We start from the raw sequence: 23833 nt of genomic DNA on the forward strand, positions 1-23833 counted from the left end.
TGCAGATGACACCAAATTAGGAGGAATAGCTAATACCCCTGAGGAAAGGATCAAACTTCAGAATGACTTTAATAGAGTAGAAAGCTGGACCAAAGCTAACAAAATGAATTTCAACACGGAGAAATGTAAGGTACTGCACTTAGGGCGGAAAAATGAAATGAATAGATATAGGATGGTGGACGCCTAGCTGAATGAAAATAAGTGTGAAAGGGATCTGAGAGTCCATGTAGACCACAAATTGAACATGAGTCAACAGTGCGATGTGGCAGCTAACAAGGCCAATGCAATTTTAGGCTGCATCAATAAAAGTATAGTGTCTAGATCAAGGGAAGTAATAGTGCCACTCTATTCTGCCTTGGTCAGGCCCCACCTGGAATACTGTGTCCAATTCTGGGCACCACAATTTAAAAAGGATGTTGAGAAACTGGAGCATGTCCAAAGGAGGGCAACTAAAATGGTGAAGGGTCTCGAAACCATGCCCTATGAGGAACGCCTTAGGGAGCTGGGGATGTTTAGTCTGAAGAACAGAAGGTTAAGAGGTGATATGATAGCCCTGTTTAAATACTTGAAGGGATGTCATATTGAGGAGGGAGCTAGCTTGTTTTCTGCTGCTCCAAAGACTAGGACCCAGACCAATGGATGCAAGCTACAGGAAAAGAGATTCCACCTCAGTGTGAAGTCGAAGGCTTTCATGACCGGCATCCATAGTTTTTTGTGGGTTTTTTGGGCTATGTGGCCATAGCCCGAAAACATTAGGAGGAACTTCCTGACAGTAAGGGCTGTTCAACAGTAGAACAAACTCCCCAAGAGTGTAGTGGAGTCTCCTTCCTTAGAAGTCTTTAAACAGAGGCTGGATGGCCATCTGTCGGGGATGCTTTGATTTAGATTTCCTGTATGGCAGGGGGTTGGACTGGATGGCCCTTGAGGTCTCTTCCAACTCTATTCTTCTATGATTCTAAAAGAATAAAATGGAATTTAAAAGATTAAAAATCTGTTTAAAAAGTACAGTTTAAATGAATACAGTATCCCCTAGCCTGCTCTTTTGAAAATTTCTTTATTAAAAACCTGTTGGAATAAAAAGGGTTTTGCCTTCCAGTAGAAGAATAGCAAAGAGTGGGCTATTCTGGCATCCCTAAGAAGGAAGTTCCAAAATCCAGGGGAAGCCACCAAGAAAGCCCTCTCTCATATCCCTACCAACCCTGCTTGTGAACTGAGGAAAGAGCCTCTAATGATGATCTCAGGGCACAAACAGGCACATACAAAGAGATACTGATGGTTTTATCCAAAAATGTCATCTGATCAGGCCCCTCACATCCGTCACGTGCATTTCTTGCCAGCAATTAATTTTAAGTCCTAAGGCCAAAACAGAACTTGGAAAAGTTACTTTTTTGGACTATAGCCCATCAAATCCCCCAGCTTTGTGCCTGTGTTAGCTAAGGGATTCTGGAAGTTGTAATCCAAAAAGGAAAATCTTGCAAGACTCTGAAATTAGATAAGATAACAAAGTTATGTGAATACCTCAGTAGCATATATAGTGGGCCCTTGGTATCCACTGGGGTTTGGTTCCAGGACCCACCATGGATACCAAAATCTGTGGATGCTCAAGTCTCTTTAAATACAATGGTATAGTAAAATGGTGTCCCTTATATAAAATGGCAAATAAAGGTTTGCTCTTTGGAATTTATACTTTAAAAATATTTTCAAGCTATGGATGGTTGAATCCATGGATGAAGAATCCATAGGTATGGAGGACCAACTATACTAGGAGCACAGCAAATGAGCCACATAGTTAAGTTTATGGTAAGGAAATGAAAGAGGAGAATGACTGAACATATAAGGATGCCCTGTTTCAAATTAACTCATTGGACCATCTCCCTGCTGATATCTACAGGCTTTTCAAACAAGGGGAGGGGGGCATACTGTTTTCTCCACATTTTCTAGAAAGTACCTTAGAAACCCATTCTAGAAGTACAGTAACTGAATATAAAAAGAATCCTGGCTATATGAAGATACTGGCTGGCATCCTCCTTGGGTAGTCCCAACTAGAGTAGATCCACTTGATCAATTGTTGAATGGTGAGTCAACATGTAGGTTAATTCAGTGGGTCTACTCTAGGTAAGATTAACAACAATTAACAAATACATAACTGTGTTACCCTGGATCAGTATGCAAAGGTTCTTGTAGCACCTTTGAGACTAACTGAAAGAAAGAAGTTGGTAGCATAAGCTTTTGTAGCTTTAAATCTACAACAGCAATATTGTAACTCTACCAAGCCACACCATTACTCAATAAGAGGAGCCTGTTCTGTCACAGGGCTTATCCTTCTGCCCCTCTAAACCCACACACTTGATACGTTTCTGTGGTGATCCAGAGATGTCTTTCTGCACCTATGCTTCAAAAGTACTTCAAGGACAGTGGCACCAGTCAGGACAACAACTCACAGGGACTCCCCATGTCCCCACAATAGAACAGTAGACATTACACCAATATACAACACAGTACCTCTCAGAGGTAAAAAGAAGAACTCAACATGGACTCCTCCCAATGGTTTATGCACAGAACTAGATTTCTACTTAGAATGCTTCTGCTGTCATGCCCAGACAGAAATAATCAATAAGAGATGTAATTTATCACACAATCTCAGCTAAAAGGAACAAGATGCTATAGGCTGTTTTAAGGCCAATCCTATTATTGTCATCAAAGAGGGTGACAAATGAGGAGCTGCAGTCACCATGGACAAATCTGCTTCTATAGAAGAGGCTGAAAGGCAACTGTCCAATGCTACATTTTACAGAAGTCTGTCTAAATATCCCACAGGAAAACACCATAAGGAATTACACAGACTGCTCAGGGAATTTCCTATGGGGATGCAGAACTAAATCCAAATAGACACATCCCAGGAGTCTAAACCAGGCACATTCTGTCTATTATCCAAATATGGAAACAGGGAAATCCTGGATAGCTCATTGTGTCTAGCACTGGAACAGTCACAGTTGGTCTTCTGGATATACGAACAACATTCTTAGCCACCAAGGTCTGCCACTTTCTTTTCAAATACAACCATTTCGCTTTTGCCAATAACATACTTTCAAGTTAATGGTACTGCCATGGGCACACACATGGCACCACAATATGCATTATCCTCATTACTGACCTAGAATAACACTTCCTTAACTCCTGTGCCCAGAAACCTCTCCTCTAGTTGAAGTTAATAATCCCACGAGGAGGGATTACAATCTTAAAAAGACACATAGTACAATTTACAGTCAATAAAACAATAAAATACTAAGACTGAATTTACCAAGAATTCCTATTAGTTCTCTAAAAATTACAATTCATCCATTAGCCAACAATCATAGTCAAGGAAGAGCAGTCGTCATAACTTTTTTTATATTGAATTCAGTGGATAAGCCCGCCAGAAGAGATCTGTTTTGAGTGCCACCTTAAAGGCCTCTAAGGTAGTAATGAGACGGATCTCTTCCGGTAAGTCATTCCATAATCTTGGGGCTGTAGCAGTAAATGCCTTATGTGAAGTTGTCATTAACCTATATTCTAGTAAAAACTTCCCAGATGTTCTAAGATTGTGGGGCGGATTATGTAGGGAGAAGCGCTCCCACAAGTAACTCGAGCCTGAGCCATGTAGGGCTTTAAAGGTAATAACCAACACCTTGTATTGCACCCGGAAGCTAATTGGCAGCCAGTGAAGAGATTTCAGTATTGGTGTTATATGGTCAAACCTAGATGTTCCGGTGACCAGTCTGGTTGCTGCATTTTGAACCAATGGAAGCTTCTGAATTTGGTACAAGGGTAGCCCCAAGTAGAGCGCATTGCAGAAATCTAACCGAGAGATTACCAGTGCAAGTACCACTGCTTCAAGGTCCTTTTGGTCTAGGTAGGGATGCAGTTGGTGTATCAACCAAAGCAGATACCAAGCACTCCTGGCCATCGCATCTATTTGGGATGTCAATTGTAAGGACAGATTCAGGAGTACTCCCAAACTGCAAACCTCATCTTTAGGGGAAGTGTGACCCTGTCCAGGACTGGCTGACAAAACTCCATCCCTGGACTTGGGGTACCTATCATGAGTACCTCCGCTTTCTCTGGACAGTCTGAATTTGTTTCCCCTCATCAGCCCATTACTAATCCAAGACGGGCATCCAGAGGAGAGATGCCGTCCCTAGTCACTGCAATAGTCGGGGACATGGAGAAATAAATTTGGGTGTCATCAGTGTACTGATGACACCGCACCCCATGTCTTTGGATAATCTCTCCCAGCGGCTTCTTGTAAATGTTTAAAAGCATGGCGGACAGAATGGCACCCTGAGGGACGTCAGATGTTAGCTCTCTTTTGGAAGAGCAGCTGTCCCCCAGCATCACCATCTGGAATCTGCCTGAGAGGTAGGATTGGAACCACTTTAGAGCAGTGCCCCCAATACCTAACTCCCTCAGGCATTCCAGAAGAATACCATGGTCGATGGTATCGAATGCCACTGAGATGTCCACTTCCCCTGTCGATGCCCAGATGGAGATCATCGACTAAGGCGACCATGGTGGTCTCAACTCCGTATCCCACCTTGAAACCAGTTTGTAATGGATCTAGATAATCAGCTTTATCCAAGACAGCTTGGAGCTGGAAGGCGACTGCCCTCTCAATCATCTTACCCAAAAATGATAAAAGAGAGACCGGTCTATAATTATTTCTCAACAGGGGATCCAGGGAGGGTTTTTTCAAAAGCGATCTAATGACTGCTTGCTTTAATTGTGATGGAAATCTTCCCTCCCTGAGGGATGTGTTGATTATAGATTGTAGTAATGTTTTTGTTGCATCCCCTCCCTGGATGGTCAACCATGATGGGCAAGGATCAAGGGGGCACGTCGTCTTCCTGATACATCTAAGAATCTTGTCCACTTCATTGATATTTACAAAATGATCCAGTCTAACAAGGTCCACAGAGTCACTGGATACCTCTCTTCCCATCTCTGCTACAATGCTGGTGTCCAGATCGGCCCTTATCAGAGAGATTTTATCAGTGAAAAAGTTATTAAAAGCATCACAGCAGGCTTTAGTTGGTTCAAATAATACGTTTAGGGTGGGAGACAGTTGGGTTAGCTCTTTGACCAACCTAAACACCTCTGCTGGATGAAACTCAGCGGACGCAATACGTGCCGCATAGAAAAAATCATTTGCTGCATCTATTGCCACTCCATAGAGATCTAAATGATCTTTATGGCATGTCTTGTCAGATAAACGTCGATGTTTCCGCCAGCGGCGCTCTATTCATTGTGCAGTCCACTTCATTTTACGAAGATCTTCAGTGTACCTTCAGTGTATCTTCAGGTTTTTTATTAGAAGCGGGCTGGAAAGGACACTCAGGAGCGATGCTGTCTATAGCCCTGGTAAGATCGTTATTCCAGGTATCAACCAAGGCATCAACAGAATCGCCGTCGTTCCCAACCGTATATCCCTCTAGGGCTTCCTGGAACCTTTTGGGTTCCATCAGCCTTCGCGGGTGGACCATTCTAATAGATCCTCCAACCCTGAGGGAGGTCTGGGTAGTAACCTTAAGTCCCACCTTGATCAGAAAATGACCCGTCCATGACAGAGCAGAGGTGTAATTTACCTCTGCCCACAGATGTTCCTGATCCGTACTGAAGACAACATCAAGTGTATTACCAGCACAATGTGTTGGACCCGAGACTAACTGGGACAGGCCCATGGCTGTCATGGAAGTCATGAACTCCCGAGCTGCACCTGTCAGATCTAGTAAGCCGGCCAAGAAGGGGATGTTGAGGTCACCCAGGACAAGAAGCCTGGGAGACTCCAGCACCAGCTCCGAGACCAGCTGTGTCAGCTCAGTCAGGGAGTCTGTTAAGCAACGGAGTGGATGGTAGACCAACAGAATCCCTAGACTGTCCCTAGCCTTCAGGGTCAGGTAGATACACTCAATGTGATCTGTTTTCCAGATAGGTCTCCTGGTCAGGGTGAAGTTAGATATATGGATTAAGGCTACTCCTCCCCCCTTGCCCACTTTCCCTCACCTGTTCCTTAATGGGCATACCCAGCTGGGAGGGCCTTAGCCCAAGTCACATTACTATCCTCTCCCACTTTGGGGAGGGGGCTTGCACATTTAACCCCTGTGAATGTGGAGGGCTGACTGCAATCAGAATGTGAAAGATTATTTTTCAAAATTTTGAAGACATACCCTCCCAATTGTAATAGTAATCAATTAAAGGGAAAATACTTACGTTTAAAAAGCTGTGCATATCTAAGCTAAAAACAAAGGAGAAAATAAGGCTTTAGAAACAGTCAGTAGTAGTATTCACAGATCAGTGCCAATATTGATCAGGAACTAAATAGTGCAAGATTAGTCAACAAAAGAGTTTTTGTATTTAAAGAAGGGATGCAAAGATTATATAAACAAAATATCATCATTTATTTGCATTTGAAAGGTATAATGCCTAAAGAAACATTCAGTTATGTTATGTTAAACAACCACATTTTACTCTTTCATATTAGACTGTACAAAAATGCTACAGTTCAGCTTCAAAAGATATATTCAGACTCTTTCACTGCAATTTCAAGTGGGAAAAATGCTGTTTATAATGGGAGATGAAGAATGGAATCAAGACCTGTCATACACACACATACACACACACACACACTATGATTCTCATTTTCCCCCTCATTTCAGAATCAGTAACATATCAGGGGAAATAACATATAGAATTTATTTCATAGTCATACAACATTCCTATATGAGTTATTCATTTGCTGTATTTTCAGTCTGCACAATAACAAAAATTCTCTGGTTGAAATAAGGTTTAAATACAATGTGATGGGTGCTGGCTTCTCTAATAAGAATTCTTGTTTTCTTTTCAGTCATTAAAAATCCACCTGGATGGGAAATAGGTGTCTATATTACTGGTGCACTTACTCTGCTGGGAATAGCTGGAGTAAACCTATGGAAGCTTTGGAGATCTGGCAGCTATCCTGCACCATCTCCATTTCCAAACTATGACTACAGATATTTAGAACAAAAGTATGGAACCACCTATTCCCAGATCAAGCAAAAGGTAAAGAACACTTGATTTGTGATATTGTTGAGCATCCTTCATTATCATACCCATTCATCCTCACTGTTGCCTTCCCAGTACCAAACCTTGATGGAGAGCGCCTTCTTGAGTTTATGCTCTATATTCCAAGTTAAGGCACTGAGGGCCAGTAGAGAAATATTCTACTACCAATAAAATGATGAGTGCTGCTATCACTACTACTTGTCATTGTTGTTCATGTTTACTCTAATGCCATCTGTGTCAAGGAATACAGTAGAGGAAGAACAGGAGAAACAAGCAAGAAAAGACTACACAATTGTTTCTCTGATGCATGATTATTTTCAGTGAGGTATGGGGATTAGGACTTGTGCCAGCCATAAGAGAAGGCAAGGGGGAAAAGATAGAGTTGTTTAGGGCAGTTAGAATCCTTCTGAAAGGTGAGAATAGTGGATCTGGGCCAACAAAGGTCACAAACAAGGATGCATCAGGTATTCAGGGAGGCAAGACTATGGAATCATAGAATCATAGAGTTGGAAGAAACATCAAAGGCCACCCAGTCCAACCACTCCCATGCAAGAATTCACAGTCACGGACCCCCGACAGATGGCCATCCAGCTTCTGTTTAAGAACCTCCAAAGATGAAGATTTCACTCAACATATTCAGCTGCCAAACAGCTCTTACTTTCAGGAAGTTTTTCCTGACATTGAGGGGGGGATATCTTTTCCTGTAGTTTGTATCCATCGCTCCAGGTCCTGTTCTCCAGAGCTGCAGAAAACAAACTTGCTCTATCTTCAGTATGATAGCCTTTCAGATATTTAAACAGGGCTATCATATGACCTCTTAACCTTCTCTTCTCTAGGCTAAACATTCAGAGCTCCCTAAGTCGCTCCTCATAGTGCATGGTTTCCAGACTGGAGCTGTTTGAAGGATAAGAATGAGAGTCTGCATGGGATCTGAGAGCACGTAGGAAAAGACTTATGGTTATGAGATAGGTAAATGTGGGGGGTGATGGGACCAGGGTAAGACAGTGAGAGAACAGAGAAGAGAAGATGGCAGCAGAAGACAGTGGGAGAACATGGTAGCTGGCTGCTTAACAAGGAGATATAATATCACAAGGCCCTTCCATTAACTTGGGGCTGGAGTCAACTGTAATTTGGCCTCTTGTCTTCCAGGCAATGACCACGGGATCTAAATCAGTTCATTTTCCTGTTCCCTTCATATCTCTTCCCCCTTTGGTGTTTATAATTTTATTATATTATAGTTTATAATATAAACTATAATTATAGTTTATAATTTGTCAAAATTATAAAGATACTATTTTCAACTGTGAACTAGCCACAATTCACTAGCACTAAGTCAATAGAGAAATGTGTTTTGAAAATGTATATTTTTATATAATAATAATTAATAATTTGTTTTATTTATATACCGCTATTCCAAAGATCATAGCGGTGAACAGCAAGTAAGCTAATTAGCAAGTAAGCTAATTTGCCCCCAACAGTCTGGGTACTCATTCTAGCGACCTCGGAAGGATGCAAGCCTGAGTCGAGCTTGGGCCCTTTTGCTGGTCTTGAACTCGCAACCTTGTGGTTTTGAGTGAATGGCTGCAGTACAGGCATTTAACCACTGCACCACCAGGGCTCCTGTATATACTTGACTATAAGTCAACCTCATGTATAAGTTGAGAGAAGGTTTGGGGGTAAAATTGTGGATTTTGATATGACCTTTGGATAAGTCGAGAGTAAAACATAGAGACATGCAGTATATATTAGAAGACCATGTGTTTTCTGTGTGGAAAATATGTTTATTTTTTAAACTGTTGCAAATCAAGCTTATAAGGTTTCTTCTTTCCCAACAATCCAAGTGGTAACTAATGGATTATGAGGCAGATATTCTGAATAGTTCTGTACCAGGGATATGTGTAAAGAAGTGATCGTCCAGATAATGTTGGACTTCAGTTCCCATCAGTCCTAACCTAAATAGCCTAGGGTATGAGGCTGATATGAACTGTAGTCAAACACTATCTTTGCTACTTTACATTAGGGACACCATTTTACTATGCCACTGTATTTAATGGGATTTGAAGATCCATGGATTTTAGTATCCACAGGGGGTCATGGAATCAAACCTCAGAGGATACCAAGGGCCCACTGTAATCTGGGGTGGTTATTTGCATTTCATAAGCAAATCCATTGCTTTGTATCTGATCTCCAAAAAAGTTACCAGCAGAAGATACCTCCCAATGCTCAAAATTAGATTCAAACTGTCTTCCGGTTGGTGATGGCGCCGCTTTAGAGCAAACTTTCAGTGCTTGGCTGAGAGTTGCTTGCACAGCGTGGCTTTGAGCTGTCAAGAGACATCGGAGGCAGCTAATTATTGCATCCCTGTAAAGGGAAAACGCGGACGGGTCCTACAGGGGTCCAATGCCCACCCTTAAGGCAAGATAAACAACCAATTTGCCAAAAAGAGTGGAGGGAACCGAGGGACAAACTGCGACCATGCTGATGCTGCCAGAAGAGCTCACAGGCGCAGCCAACTATAAATAAACAGCAATCCACGGTAATCTTGAAAACCTTTGAGCTAAAACATTTACTTTTGACGTGATTAATTATCAGGGAAGGGATCCTCAACAGAGACATTATTATTTCTTGGTGACTCATCTTGGTTTAAAAGTAGCAGGTTACCATAAGTGCACCTTGTGATTTGGATTTACATACTGGAACTCTAATAAAGGAAAACTGAACTAATTGGAGATATCAGACAGAGAGGTGGGAAAGGGGAAAAAAAAAGAGGACTAACAATTGACTATATTAAAGTGTCCGGATTTTGGAAATTGGTAAAGAAAATAAGGAAGAGAAACGCCTTGGGACTTAAAGTGAATAAATGGAATAAGGGAGGACATTGAAGAAAAGACTGAGACCAATTGGATAAAGAGATTAATTTGGATCTAGAGTGGAGGGCAACTTGACTGGTGGAGGAAAAATCGGACGGGGAACCCATAAAGGAGTGGACAAAGGAGCAGAAAATAGAGAGACTGAGGCCCATTGCAAAGACTACACCGGGAAGGGGAGAGGACATCTGGAGACGCGGAGAAGAGGAAACGGAGAGTGAAGCCAAGGGTCTGGGGAGAGGAGATACCGAAGCCAACACCGAGACTGGATCGGAGGAGTGTGGAGGACAGCCGGAGAAGTAAAATAAATAAATACAACGGAGATTGGAGGGGGGAAAGTGGAGAAAAGGAAAAACAGAATCAAACTATAAAATCAGAGTGGTGAAGTGGGGAGAACAATTGGGGAAGGGAAGAGAAAACTGGCTAGACCCAGTGCAGAGGACGCAAAGTAGGTAGTTAAGATCTGAATGAGAAAGTTTGGAGGACAAGCGGAGATGCAGAAAGGGGCTTGATAGAAAATAGAGTACAAAGAAGGGGTTAAAACCAGGAGGAGAGAGTAGACTGGGCAGGCAAAAGAGAGGTTTGGAGGGCGTCTGGAATAGAGAAATAGAGAGGAAAGAGTGCAAAGTGAGCGGTGGTTGACTCTCTGGGAAGGAAAGGAGAGTGGAGATAGAGGGGGGAAAGATATTGTAAGAAAGGGCTAAAGAAAGACTTATCTAAAGTATTTGTAGAAAGAGTGGGAGGGGACGGAAGGAAGTGGGTGCTGTTGTTATTTTCACTCACCGGCTGAAGTTGTGTTTTAGATCCCATTTCCTTTCTTGCAAAGACCAGAAAAAGGGGAGGTATAAAAGATATAAAAGAACTGAATCTCCCTGCAGGAGTACATTAGAGATACCCTAAAGTAAAGAGCACTTTAAGGCTCTCTAAACATAAAGTCAAAGAAAGGTTTGGCCACTGATTAAAGAAGGTAGAGTGAAGGCAGGAAGAAAGACAAACGCTTAACACAGCGACCCCTGGTGGTTTCGGAAAGCTATTAAAGAAATTTGTTTTAATACCATCTTATGCCCAGTCTGTATAGAGACATTGTAAACAGTTAAAAAACAATAATAAATTAAAAAAAAAATAAAAAATAAAACAGAGAGTACCTTAGAAGTGCCTAGCCAGTTAAACCCCTTAGGGAATACAGGGAGAATTTAAAATAATAATAATAATAATAATAATAATAATAAAAAAGAAGATGTCATCAGGAACAAGACAACAGCAGAAGATACAACAACAACAACAACAACTTCAGATACAAAGAAGACCATCTTTAGAACAACCCAAACTCCAAGACATGAACTCACTACTGCTTGAGGAAATAAGACAGATGAGGCAAGATTTGAAAAGGGACAAGGAGGATTTGAGAATGGACATGAAAAGAGATAAGGAAGATTTAAAACAGGATATGGAGAGAATGAAAACAGAAATCAATCAAGGGATAAAAACAGAAATTGGTGAGATTAATCAAGCAATCAAAACAATTGTTTCAGATGTAAGACAGGTTAAAACAAAAATGAAAGTTATGGAAAAAAGAAATCAAGAATTGGAAGATAAATTGAAAGAGGAAATAGAAAAAAGGAAAGAATTACAAGAAGAAAGAATTATGTGGGATCAGAAAATGCGTGAAAGATGTCTGAAGATAAGAGGTCTACCTGAATTAGAAGGTGAAAAAATCTTCGAAAATATGACAGAAATATTGGCAGAATTTATAGGCAAGGATAGAGGAACTATGGAACAGGAACTGGACAAGGTTTTTCGTGTGAATTCGTGGGTGGCGAAGCAGAAGAAGCTTCCCAGAGACATTGCCATTTATTTCGTACGGACACAGATGAAAGAAACAATACTACAAAGGCACTTTGAAGCAAAACTGGTGGTAGACGACGTGGAATTACAATTATTAAAAGATGTCCCAGGTACGATCTTAAGGAAACGGAAAGATTATGTATTCTTAACAAAAATCCTAAGAGAAAATGAGATTCGTTATAGATGGGAGGCACCAGAGGGAATCTCATTTAGATACAGACAAAAAAGAGTGAGAGTTACCACAGTAAAAGAAGCAAAAGAATTTCTGGAAGAATTTCTGAAAGATTTGGAACAAGAAGAAGCAGAAGAGAGGAAAAAAGAGAAAAACAATCCAATCCTGTCAAACTTGCCAGTAGAAGAAGATATAAAAGAACCAGAATCAGACATTTTAAGTTCAGGAGAAAACGGAATAGAAGATGAATAGCAATATTAAACTAATTTCCTGGAACGTAAAAGGACTTAATAGTCCTCAGAAGAGAAAGAAAGTATATCATTATTTGAGGAAACTAAGATGTGATATAATATGTTTACAAGAAACAAAAATTAAAAAGAAAGATGAAAAATACTTAATTTGTAGTAAATTAGGAAAAGAATTTGTAGCGAGTGGGGATAAAAGGAAAAAAGGAGTAGTAATCTATGTCAATGAAAAAATAAAAGTTAAAGAGCTCTTTAAAGACCCGAAAGGACAATTTATAGGATTAGAATTAGACTATCAACAAGGAAAAATATTAATTGTAGATGTATATGCGCCAACAGAAAATAAGGAAAAAGTTTTTTCAAAATTTAAAAAAGAAGGTAATGCAATTTGATTATGAAAATGTAATAATGTTAGGGGATTGGAACGGGGTAATAGACTCTCAACAAGATAGAAAATCAGATAAGCAAATAAAAAAGAACCAGGGCAAACTACCTAAAGCATTTTTTGAAATGAAAAGTATTTTAGCATTAATGGATATATGGAGGAAAAAATTTGGAACACAAAAGGATTATACATTCTATTCAGACCGTCATAAATCGTGGTCCAGGATTGATATGTTCCTGATTACATCTGCAATGGCACCAAAAATCAGTAAAATAGACACTCTCCCAAGGTTAATCTCGGATCACAGCCCTATAAGTATGGAAATAAAAGGAGGACATAGAGATTTTAATTGGAGGTTAGATGAAAATTTTCTAAAGGATAAGAATATAATAAAGCAAGCAAAAGAAAACTTAGAATGGTTTTTTAAAGAGAATTTGAATAACGAAGTAGAGACAAGTGTAGTATGGGATACATCAAAGGCGGTTATGAGAGGCTTCTTCATACAAAAGAATAGTGAAAGAAGGAAAAAGAAAGGACTCAAAATGGAAAACATTATACGGGAAATAAGAAAGAAAGAAAAAGAACTCAAAAAAGAACCAAGTAACAAAAACTTAGTAGAAGATATAAATACCCTTCAAAAACAAATTTCATTAATAATGGCAGAGGAAATGGAAACGAAAATAAGATTTGCGAAACAAAAATATTTTGAATTAGGAAATAAACCCGGAAAATGGTTAGCTTGGAAATTAAAAAAGAAAAAAGAACAAAATACAATCTGGAAAATAAAAGAGGGCGGGAAAACCCATGTAGAACAAAGTCAAATAAAAAAAGCATTTCAGCAATATTATGAAGAACTATTCTCAAAGAAATCAACAAAGAAAGAAAATATAGATCATTATTTAAAGAAGGAAAAGATCAAGCAGATTAGTGAAGAAGAAAAACTGGAATTAAATAAAAAGATAACAACGAAGGAAATTAAAAATATGATTGGAAAAATGAAAAAAGGGAAAACTCCAGGCCCTGATGGGTTAACTGCGATATATTATCAGAAATTAGAAGAAAAATTGATAGGACCTTTACAAATGGTAATGAATGAGATACTGCAAAATAAAATACCTAAATTTTGGAAAGAATCATATAACTTTAATTCCAAAACAGGAAAAAGATTTAGAAAATCTTAAAAATTATAGACCAATATCACTTTTGAATCTGGATTATAAAATTTTCACAGGGATATTAGCAGAAAGATTGAAAAAAAATTTAAGTAACTGGATACATCAAGATCAATCGGGTTTCCTACCTAAAAGACAAATAAAAGATAATATAAGGATTATTATAGATATAATTGAATACTACGAAAAAAGACACGATAGACAAGCGGCATTAATATTTATTGACGCCGAAAAGGCATTTGACAATCTAAATTGGGAGTACATGATGGGTGTGTTAAAAGAGATGAAATTAGATGAAAATTTTGTAAATTGGGTCCAATCAATTTATAGTCAACAAAATGCTAAATTATTAATTAATGGACAAAAAACCAAATCTATACAAATTGAAAAAGGAACTAGGCAAGGATGTCCACTATCACCATTATTATTTATAACTGCGTTAGAGGTATTAAATAATAAGATTAGAAATGAAAAGAAAATTACAGGCATAAAGATTAAAAATTCGGAATTTAAATTGAAAGCATATGCGGATGACTTGGTATTGGCACTGGCTAATCCTGTGGAGACTATACCTTTAGTATTTGAAACGATTAAAGAATTTGGCGAATTAGCAGGATTGAAAATTAATAAAAGTAAAACGAATATTTTGGTATTAAACATGAATAAAAGCGAAAAAGAAAAATCCAGAGTATATCCGGTTGTGAAATAAAAGAAAAAATTAGATATTTAGGGATCCAAATAACTAAAAAAAACTCAGATTTGTTTAAGAACAATTATGAACAAGTTTGGAAAGAGATAAAGAAAGATCTACAACAATGGAATAACTTAAATATCTCCTGGCTAGGCAGGATTTCGACGGTGCAAATGAATGTAACCCCTAAATTACTTTTTTTATTTCAAACGATACCAATAATCATTAATGATAAACCATTTAAGATCTGGGAAAGGGATATAGCTAATTTCATCTGGAATAACAAGAAACCAAGGGTCAAAATGAAAGTACTACAAGATAAGAAAGAAAAAGGAGGATTAGGCCTACCAAATTTTAGGATGTATTATAATGCATGTTGTTTAGACTGGGTAAGGGAGTGGATACAAATAAAAAATCACAAATTACTAGAACTAGAAGGGTTTGACAATATTTATGGGTGGCATGCGTACCTTATCTATGACAAAATTAAAGTGAACAAAAATTTCAACAACCACATGGTAAGAAAATCCCTTTTCAGAATATGGACGAAATACAAGCCACATATTATGCAAAAAATTCCCAGATGGACATCCATTAATGAGGCATTTTTTAGAAGAGAAAAAATGAAGGAAATGGATTGGATAACATATGATGATTTACTTAAGCAGGAAGTAGGAAAACATAGAGTAAAAACAATGGAAGAACTGATAGGAGAAGGGCTAAACTGTAACTGGTTCCTCTACATGCAGATGGTGGAAAGATATAAATTAGACTCTAAAACACATCAGATTGAAAAAGAAGGGACACAGTTGGCAAAAATTGTAATTAATGAGGAGGAACACAGAATATCTAAATTATATAAATTTTTATTAAATCTAGAGATGGAAAATGAAACAATTAAACATTTTATGATAACCTGGGCACATGATATAGGGAGACCAATAATGTTGGATGATTGGGAAAAAAATTGGAATAAAAGAATAAGATACACCCTCTGTGCTGATATAAAAGAAAATTATTATAAAACTCAATATAGATGGTACCTGACACCAGAAAAGCTATGCAAGATTAATAAAAATGGTAAACCAGATTGCTGGAATTGTAAAGGAAAAACTGGAACTTTTAAACACATGTGGTGGGAATGTAAAAAAGCGAAAGAATTTTGGAAAGAGATCCACATTGAAATAGAAAAAATCCTAAATATCAAAATAAAGAAAGATATGATTTTATTCCTATTAGGGATAATAACAGATACAAAGATAGAAAAGGAATATGGTAAAGTGATATTTTACCTGGTGACTGCAGCAAGAATGGTCTTTGCAAGAAAATGGAAATGTAAAGAAACACCGGTAAAGGAGGAATGGTATAACAAGATATATGACATGATAATATCAGATAAATTAACATATTTACTCAGAAATGAAAATGTTAATGAGGTAGATAAACAATGGAGACCAGTACTGGATTATTTGATGGCACGAAAAGGAAGAGACTAACTCGATATCAGAATGCATAGTATGACCTTTGTATTAGTTATAGTTTTAAGAGATAAGATGTTTGATGAAATACTGATAATTGTTAAAAAAAAAAAAAAGAAATTTATTGGAATATATGTACAAATAGATATTAATTAAAAGTAATAGGATATTATGTGAAGTATAATAGAAAGTGAATAGATAGATAAATATATATTTATATATGTATAAAGGGAGAAGGGAAAGATATTCCATAAACATGATTAAAGAGTCGTAAGAGGAGTTAAAGGAAAGTCAAATAAATAATGTAGTATAAATATTTAGCTCAAAGGAAGGGAAGGAAGATTTTATGTTATTGTTTAGCTGTTAGGAGATGTTTGTAGTTTAGTTTGTTTTGTTGTCTGTTTTGTTTTTTGTTTTTGTCAAGTTTGTTTTAATTAATTGTTATTTTTGATCTGTGGACATGTAAAGTTATTAGTGTTGTTTTTTTGTATAGAGTGTATTTTAATAATAAAAATTAAAAAAAAATTAGACTCAAACTCTTTGCATGCCTCCTAGATCTTTTGTTTTGCTCCAATTTACAAAGTCATGCCCTGTATTGTATAGAACAAACCCAGGATCCTCTTGTTTTATAGCTATTTAGAGACCACCTAATGGCGATTTAGCCACTAAATAATGACCTAATATTAGGAAAGTAATTTTGCCCAGTAGTTTGACTAATTTTAATTAGATCCAATAACCTTCTTCTGGCCAGATCCCCAAACACATTCCACCATGGATGATGCTGATACTCATATAAGCAATTTGCATAAAAAACATGAGTTGCCCAGGCTGTACGTGGACTTAAACTCTATGAAATGGTGTGTCTTCATAAATATGTTATCAACCCTTATGGAAAAGATATGAATGTCAGAAATAACAGTATTGAAAGTTTCTTCTCAAATGTAGATTTGGAGATATATCACATATAGTCAGTCACTGAGTCTGGAAAGCTGGAAGGTATGGAGAAGAATCAGACTTAGGCATGACAGGTAACCTGAGCTTTGACTCTGGTTGCTCCAATTTTGATTGCTTATCTAGACATAAGGACAGGTTTAGGCATCTAGTGGAGTATGGCAGGCCATACCACCTGATTTTTTACTCTTTGGGGGGGGGGCACAACACCATCTCCAAATAGTCACAGTAGCCATTTTGTATGGCCTGGGTCACCTTTTGGGTTATTTGGAGGTGGAGTCTTTCTGTGTAAAGACAGGGAACCCTGTGAAGAAAAATTTAAAGTTTCCTGAAGCAATTTTCTGTGGCGTTTGGGGCTGAAAAATGCGAAATTGGGAGAGACACTGGGGCAGTCATTGAGACTGTGAGGGTCTGCTATGGACACCTTTCAGAGCTCTGTCTGGCCTGTAATCCACACAATTTCAACCTCTGTGAACTGTTGCCAAATGTTGGTACTGTAGGGTATCGACATCTGTAAAATGCAATACAGATAATAAGAACAGGAAAGCTCTCTTAAGAGAGAGTTCTCTGGATACTGTGATAATCCTTTCATTTATTTGAATCAATGGAGGGTAATTTGTCCCATGTTAGTAATTGTCTGAGTCCTCTAGAAATAGAATTTTGAGAACAATGCAGGCTAACCCTTGTACTTTCTTAACACAGCTTTTGGGTTTTTTCTCTTTTGTCTCCTCATTGTCTGGGCATTCACTTCATAAATGGAATAACAAGCATGTTTTGATCTAAATAGCCTCTCTACTTTCAAGCAGACAGAATGTTGACAGAAGAGGGGTTGGGAGCAGAGGGAGCAGGCATTGGATACAGTTCTAAACCCGTCAACTAGGCTTATTATCACTGACAAACACAGGAAAGCTCAAGGCTGCATAAACTGGGTTATTGAACCTCAGTCAGAGTTCTTATTTTCCCGCAGAAGATGAGGGCTTAATGGCTTGAAGCTACAGTTCTAATCACTTTGGTAGAAACAGTCTAGATTACCTGTGGAGTGGGCGGGTGATTCTCATTCATTTTTGTTAGCATGTTTGATTTTGGGGGGAAGAAAAAATAATTATTTAATCTTCCTTGAAGACTTTTTGATGTCATCAGTGCCCATTAAATCAAGCATCTCTGGCCCAGTACAGATTGAGCCTCTGGCCGCCCCTTTCTCCCCCGGATGGAGGCCGCAGCAAACAAATGCTGTGGTTTCCATGAGGCTTAAACAGAACCACTCCCAGCAGGTTTTTTTTCCTCTGTGCGCCATTACCACTCTTGTGCGCACTGATGATGTACATGCAGCACAGTGCCATTTGAATGCTGCACCATGTGTACGTCATCATGGCAGGCCTTGTGTGGATGGGGGAAAGCCATGATGGCACACAGACAGCGCGGTAGGGCTTGGGAGTGTGCAGACGTTCCGCTCTCCCAAGCCCTAATATCGGCCCCAGGCCAGCGCTTTGCACCAGTCTGTACTGGGCCTCAGTTAACAGTCAACAAGTCTGTAGCTTGTTGACAAAAAGGCCCATGCTTTGCCTGCAGAAGGTTTCTAGGAACTACTGGGAAATACAATCTTGTCAGAAACTCTATAGAAAACCAGTGCCATTCAGTATTGACAGTATTTGACTAGATCAGTATGAAGGGCAGAGGAAAATGAGGGCGATTCCATGGTGAGGGCGATTCCATGGTCAGAAATACTAAAAGATAAAGGAGTTCAGGACGGATGGGACTTTCTCAAAAGGGAGATACTGAAGGCACAATTTCAAACAGTTCCAGTGAGAAAGAAAAACGGGAGGTGTCTCAAGAAACCAGGATGGATGACTAAGGAACTTTCAACTGAGCTAAGTTTGAAACGGAACATGTATAAGAAATGGAAAAAGGGGGAAATCACGAAAAAGGAATTCAAAGAAATAGCAGGCATGTGTAGGGGTAAAGTCAGAAAAGCTAAAGCGCAGAATGAACTCAGGCTTGCTAGAGAGGTTAAGAACAATAAAAAGGGCTTTTTTGGATATGTCCGCAGCAAGAGGAAGAAGAAGGAAACGGTAGGGCCACTGTGTGGAGAAGATGGCAAAATGCTAACAGGAGATAGAGAAAAGACAGAATTACTCAACACCTTCTTTGCCTCAGTCTTCTCAGAAAAGGCGAAGGGTGCTCAACCTGAGGATAATGGAGCAGAGGACAGAATAGGGGAATTTCAGCACAGAATAAGTAAAGAGATAGTAGAGGAACACCTTGTTAATCTAAATGGATTTAAGTCTCCGGGACCAGATGAACTCCATCCAAGGGTATTAAAAGAACTGGCAAAAGTAATATCGGAGCCATTGGCAATCATATTTGATAACTCCTGGAGAACAGGAGAAGTCCCAGCAGACTGGCAAAGGGCAAACGTTGTCCCCATCTTCAAAAAGGGGAAAAAAGAGGATCCCAACAATTATCGTCCAGTTAGTCTGACATCAGTTCTAGGAAAGATTCTGGAGCAGATCATTAAACAGAGAGTCTGTGAACATCTAGAAGGCAATGCCATAATCACAAAAAGTCAACATGGGTTTCAGAGAAAGAAGTCATGCCAGACAAATCTAATCTCTTTCTTTGATAAAATTACCAGCTTGGTAGATGAAGGGAATGCTGTGGATATAGTATATCTTGATTTCAGTAAGGCCTTTGACAATGTTTCCCATGACATTCTTGCAAACAAGCTTGTAAAATGTGGGCTAGACAAAGGAACTGTTAAATGGATCTGTAATTGGTTGACCGGCCAAACCCAAAGGGTGCTCAACAATGGCTCCTTTTCATCCTGGAGAGAAGTGATCAGTGGGGTCCCACAGGGCTCTGTCCTGGGCCCAGTGCTATTCAACATCTTTATCAATGACCTGGATGACAGAATTGGGAGCATACTTATCAAATTTGCAGATGACACCAAATTAGGGGGAATAGCTAATACCCCAGAGGACAGGATCAAGATTCAAAACGACCTGAATAGACTAGAAAGCTGGGCCAAAGCTAACAAAATGAAATTCAACACGGAGAAATGTAAGGTATTGCACTTAGGGCGGAAAAATAAAATGCACAGATATAGGATGGGTGACACCTGGCTGAATGAAACTACGTGTGAAAGGGATCTAGGAGTCCAAGTAGACCACAAGTTGAACATGAGTGAACAGTGTGATGCGGCAGCTAAAAAGGCCAATGCTATTTTAGGCTGCATCAATAGAAGTATAGTGTCTAGATCAAGAGAAGTAATAGTGCCACTGTATTCTGCTTTGGTCAGGCCCCACCTAGAATATTGTGTCCAGTTCTGGGCGCCACAATTCAGAAAGGACATTGACAAACTGGAGCGTGTCCAAAGGAGGGCGACAAAAATGGTGAAGGGTCTGGAAACCATGCCCTATGAGGAACGACTTAGGGAGCTGGGGATGTTTAGCCTGGAGAAAAGAAGGTTAAGAGGTGATATGATAGCCCTGTTTAAATATTTGAAAGGATGTCATATTGAGGAGGGAGCAAGCTTGTTTTCTGCTGCTCCAGAGAACAGGACCCGGAACAATGGATGCAAGCTACAGGAAAAGAGATTCCACCTGAACATTAGGAGGAACTTCCTGACAGTAAGGGCTGTTCGACAGTGGAATGCACTTCCTCGGAAGGTGATAGAGTCTCCTTCCTTGGAGGTCTTTAAACAGAGGCTGGATGGCCATCTGTCAGGGATGCTTTGATTTGGATTTCCTGCATGGCAGGGGATTGGACTGGATGGCCCTAGTGGTCTCTTCCTACTCTACGATTCTATGATTCTATGGCAACCAGAAGGGATATTATACCACTTTCTGTTGCCATTTTGAGAAGGACTATAAGGAAAAGATGTATTTTGGGATTAAGGAAATGGGGTGGAGGCATTTGAGGACTTTATGCATGGTATGAGGGCAGAAAATGGGTTCAGGGCCACATGCAGGGCATGAGTCTCACTTTTTCCATGGTTAGACTAGATGTATTGGAGAAATCTATGTAAAGGTGCTTCATAGGAATACATACTTAATCACATTGGCTCTGTACAGTTTCATTGCACTTAGGCTGTTCATGTTGGGAAAGGTTATTCTGAAGCAACTTTCCTCTTCATGTTTTCCTCCTGCATTGCTGTGTATACCTTAAATTCAGGAATTATTTTTTGCAAAATTTCCTTCCATTTCCCCTTCCACTTGGATTCCACACACACACCCCTCCAGTTAGTGTTTTTTGAAGAAACAGAAAGAAAGAACAATAAACATTTTTGTGTCTGTGAATTTGTTATTAGATTTTCTAGGCTTCCAAAATTAAACATTTTATACACACAAGTAAATACTTTGAAGTTGAGGTTAATCATGAGCACTGATTGGATTTCTTTTGTCTTGTGTTGTTCATAGAGAGCTGCAAACAACTTCCGAAAGGCTGGAGACAAGACATCTCCTGTTCGCAAGCCAAGCCTGAAAATGGATGACACTTTTGAAAACATTAATGAGCTAGGCACTCTGGAGCTGATGAACAAAGACCTTGAGTTGGCCCCCTATGGCCCCCTGAAAAAGTCTATTTCCACTGACTCTCTCAGTTCCATCTCCTCCATTGGGAATAACTTTGGCCACGAATTCACGGTTGGACAAGTGGAAGTCAACATGGAATACAATGTGAATTCCAACACTTTGCATGTCACACTGCTACAGGGAAAAGATCTCATGGAGAAGGAAGATGTCAACTTTGAGTCCTGCTTTGTGCGCATAAGTTTGCTCCCTGATGAACAAATTGTTGGCATTTCTAGGGTAAGTTTCTCCACTGTCTTCACTTTGGTTCAACATGGGCATCACATAAGGGCTAGCCAATATCACTGGCAATTGCCCATTACACAAGGTCTGGCAGATTTCATCAAGTTTTCCAACCATAGAAGCATGGTCAAGATGTGTCATGCTGTTGATAGCTTAGTTGTACAAGCCCTTCTATGTAGGATCTAGGCTGATTTCTTTTGTTTTTTGGTCTTTTGCTAGAGCTGATATGGAGTCTGAACAGATCTCTAATACTGAATTGGTCTGTAGTTATTTACAGAAGAGACTGTATTCCTTTTGTGTGCATTCCTGCATTCTAGGGATTATCTAATGTATGTGGTGGTTGAAAGCCCAGTAATATAACAGGTTGTTAGTATCAAAACCTCTCTAATACCCATCTTGCTCTTCCTCTATTTCAGTTGTGTCTACATTCCTTGATTGCCTTTAGTAGATTTCGTAAATGTTGACCTCTGCAGAACTGGTGCAAAAGTATGCTGCACCAGTTCTGCAGAGGTCAACATTTACAAAATCGACAGTTATAATTGCTTAATATATGATTGCATACTGACACTGAATTTTCTTATAACAGGATTTAGGCTTTGTTGCTGAATTTGACATTTTACACTGTACCTTGCAATGTTTTAGGCTTGGAACATTTTTAAGGTAAATGGTCTTTGAAGTTACTGCCAGTCTTCATTGTGCTCTTATTCTTGGCAAGCATAGAGAGCTTGAGCTTGTTTTTAATTGGATTTTGCTAGAGTTACATGTTAACTGGTTTTAATAGAACATCTCCTTGACTTTAAAACAAATAATATATTGCTTTGGACATTCTTTAAATATAGAAATGATCACTACAGTTAGGGTTGCCATCCCGGGGGACCTCAAAACTGGGAAAAGATGTAGGACAAAGCTTAAAATGTAGGACATTTTTTAAAAAATTTCCTGGCCAGGAAATTAACCAAAAAAAAGGTCCTACATTTTTAAACCTTCTCCAAGGCCTCGCTGGGCCTGGGAGACAGCCTCTCCCAAGCCCCTCGAGGACTCTAGGGCCCCGCTGGGGCCTGGGAGACTCTGTAGGCAAGAGGTGCACCATGTTAAGAACTGCATTAAGCAAACTTAGGCTGCTGCACACTGCTTTCACTCTCATCACTCCATCCTATGGAATCCTGGGATTTGTAGTTTGTTGTGGTGCCAGGGCTGGGCTTTGAAATCTCAGACATAAGAGAGGCAAAAGGCTTGGGCTGCATCTACACTGGAGAAATCATCTGGTTTGAGACCACTTTAACTGCCTCAGCTGAATGCTATGGAATTCTGGGAATGGTGGTCTGTTCCAGCACCACAGCAGAATGGCAGTTAAACCCCTGCAAAGCTATCTGACCAAGGTGACTAATGCCCTCACCCCAAAATGTAGGGCACCCAAGCAAAAAAATGTAGGACATGGCCAAAAATAAAAGCTAAAAACACCCATGTAATTATAAATCCATGCTTCTTAGCCATGATCCAAATGGAGAACATGTCCTGGAAAAGGAGGAGGATGCCTGGTCACCTTGTCTCTGGTCCAAAATACACTGCAGAAATAAAACAATGCTGGGCTGAAATGCCCAGAGTTCCTCACCAAAGCTGCATCCACACTGAGGAAATAATCCAGTTTGAGAGTGACTTAACTGTCCTGGGTTAGTGCTGGGGAATGCTGGGAATTGTAGTACACTGTGGCCCCAGAGCTATCTCTGACAGGGAGTCCCATAACTCTCCAAATGTAGTTGAACTGCAGTGCCCAGAATTCCTCCCCAGGTGCATCCACACTGAGGAAATGGTCCAGTTTGAGACTGCTCAGTGCTGGGGAATCCTGGGAATTGTAGTCTATTGTGGCACCAGAGCTCTCTGACAGAGAAGGCCAAATGCCTCAGACACCAGAATTCCAGAGCATTGAGCTTTGGCAGTTAAAGGGGTCTCAAAGTGCAGGGGGGGGGGGGGGGGAGAGAAAAGCCAGGGAGAGTGAATAAGCAGCTCATCTTGGCTGTGGCTACTCTGAGAGGAGGAGGAGGAGGGAGGGAGGGAGCCAAGGGAAGTGCCAGGACCATCCGGAGCAGCCTCCTCTCTTCCACCGCAGCCCCCAGGCAACGCCTCCTCTGTGGATTATTCAGG

The 23833-nt window shown here is 39.7% G+C and overlaps 1 protein-coding gene across 4 annotated transcripts in view; it reads left to right on the forward strand.

Moving 5' to 3' along the window:
- LOC149314299 (synaptotagmin-12-like) overlaps positions 1 to 23833 on the forward strand; it is a 106365-nt gene that overhangs the window by 26063 nt on the left and 56469 nt on the right. For all 4 annotated transcript variants that reach the window (XR_016280908.1, XR_016280909.1, XM_089520821.1 and 1 more), the window contains 2 exons: positions 6881 to 7074; positions 21299 to 21688. Coding sequence is in view for 2 of the 4 variants with exons in the window: in XM_089520821.1 (XP_089376947.1) it covers positions 6881 to 7074; positions 21299 to 21688 (584 nt within the window). In the remaining 2 variants the exon portion in view is untranslated. The remainder of the gene's footprint in view (positions 1 to 6880; positions 7075 to 21298; positions 21689 to 23833) is intronic.

The sequence above is a fragment of the Sceloporus occidentalis genome, unplaced genomic scaffold, assembly GCF_023333645.1.
Source record: "Sceloporus occidentalis isolate IW3139 unplaced genomic scaffold, rSceOcc1.0.p SCAF_4, whole genome shotgun sequence".
Classification (NCBI taxonomy): Eukaryota; Metazoa; Chordata; class Lepidosauria; order Squamata; family Phrynosomatidae; genus Sceloporus; species Sceloporus occidentalis.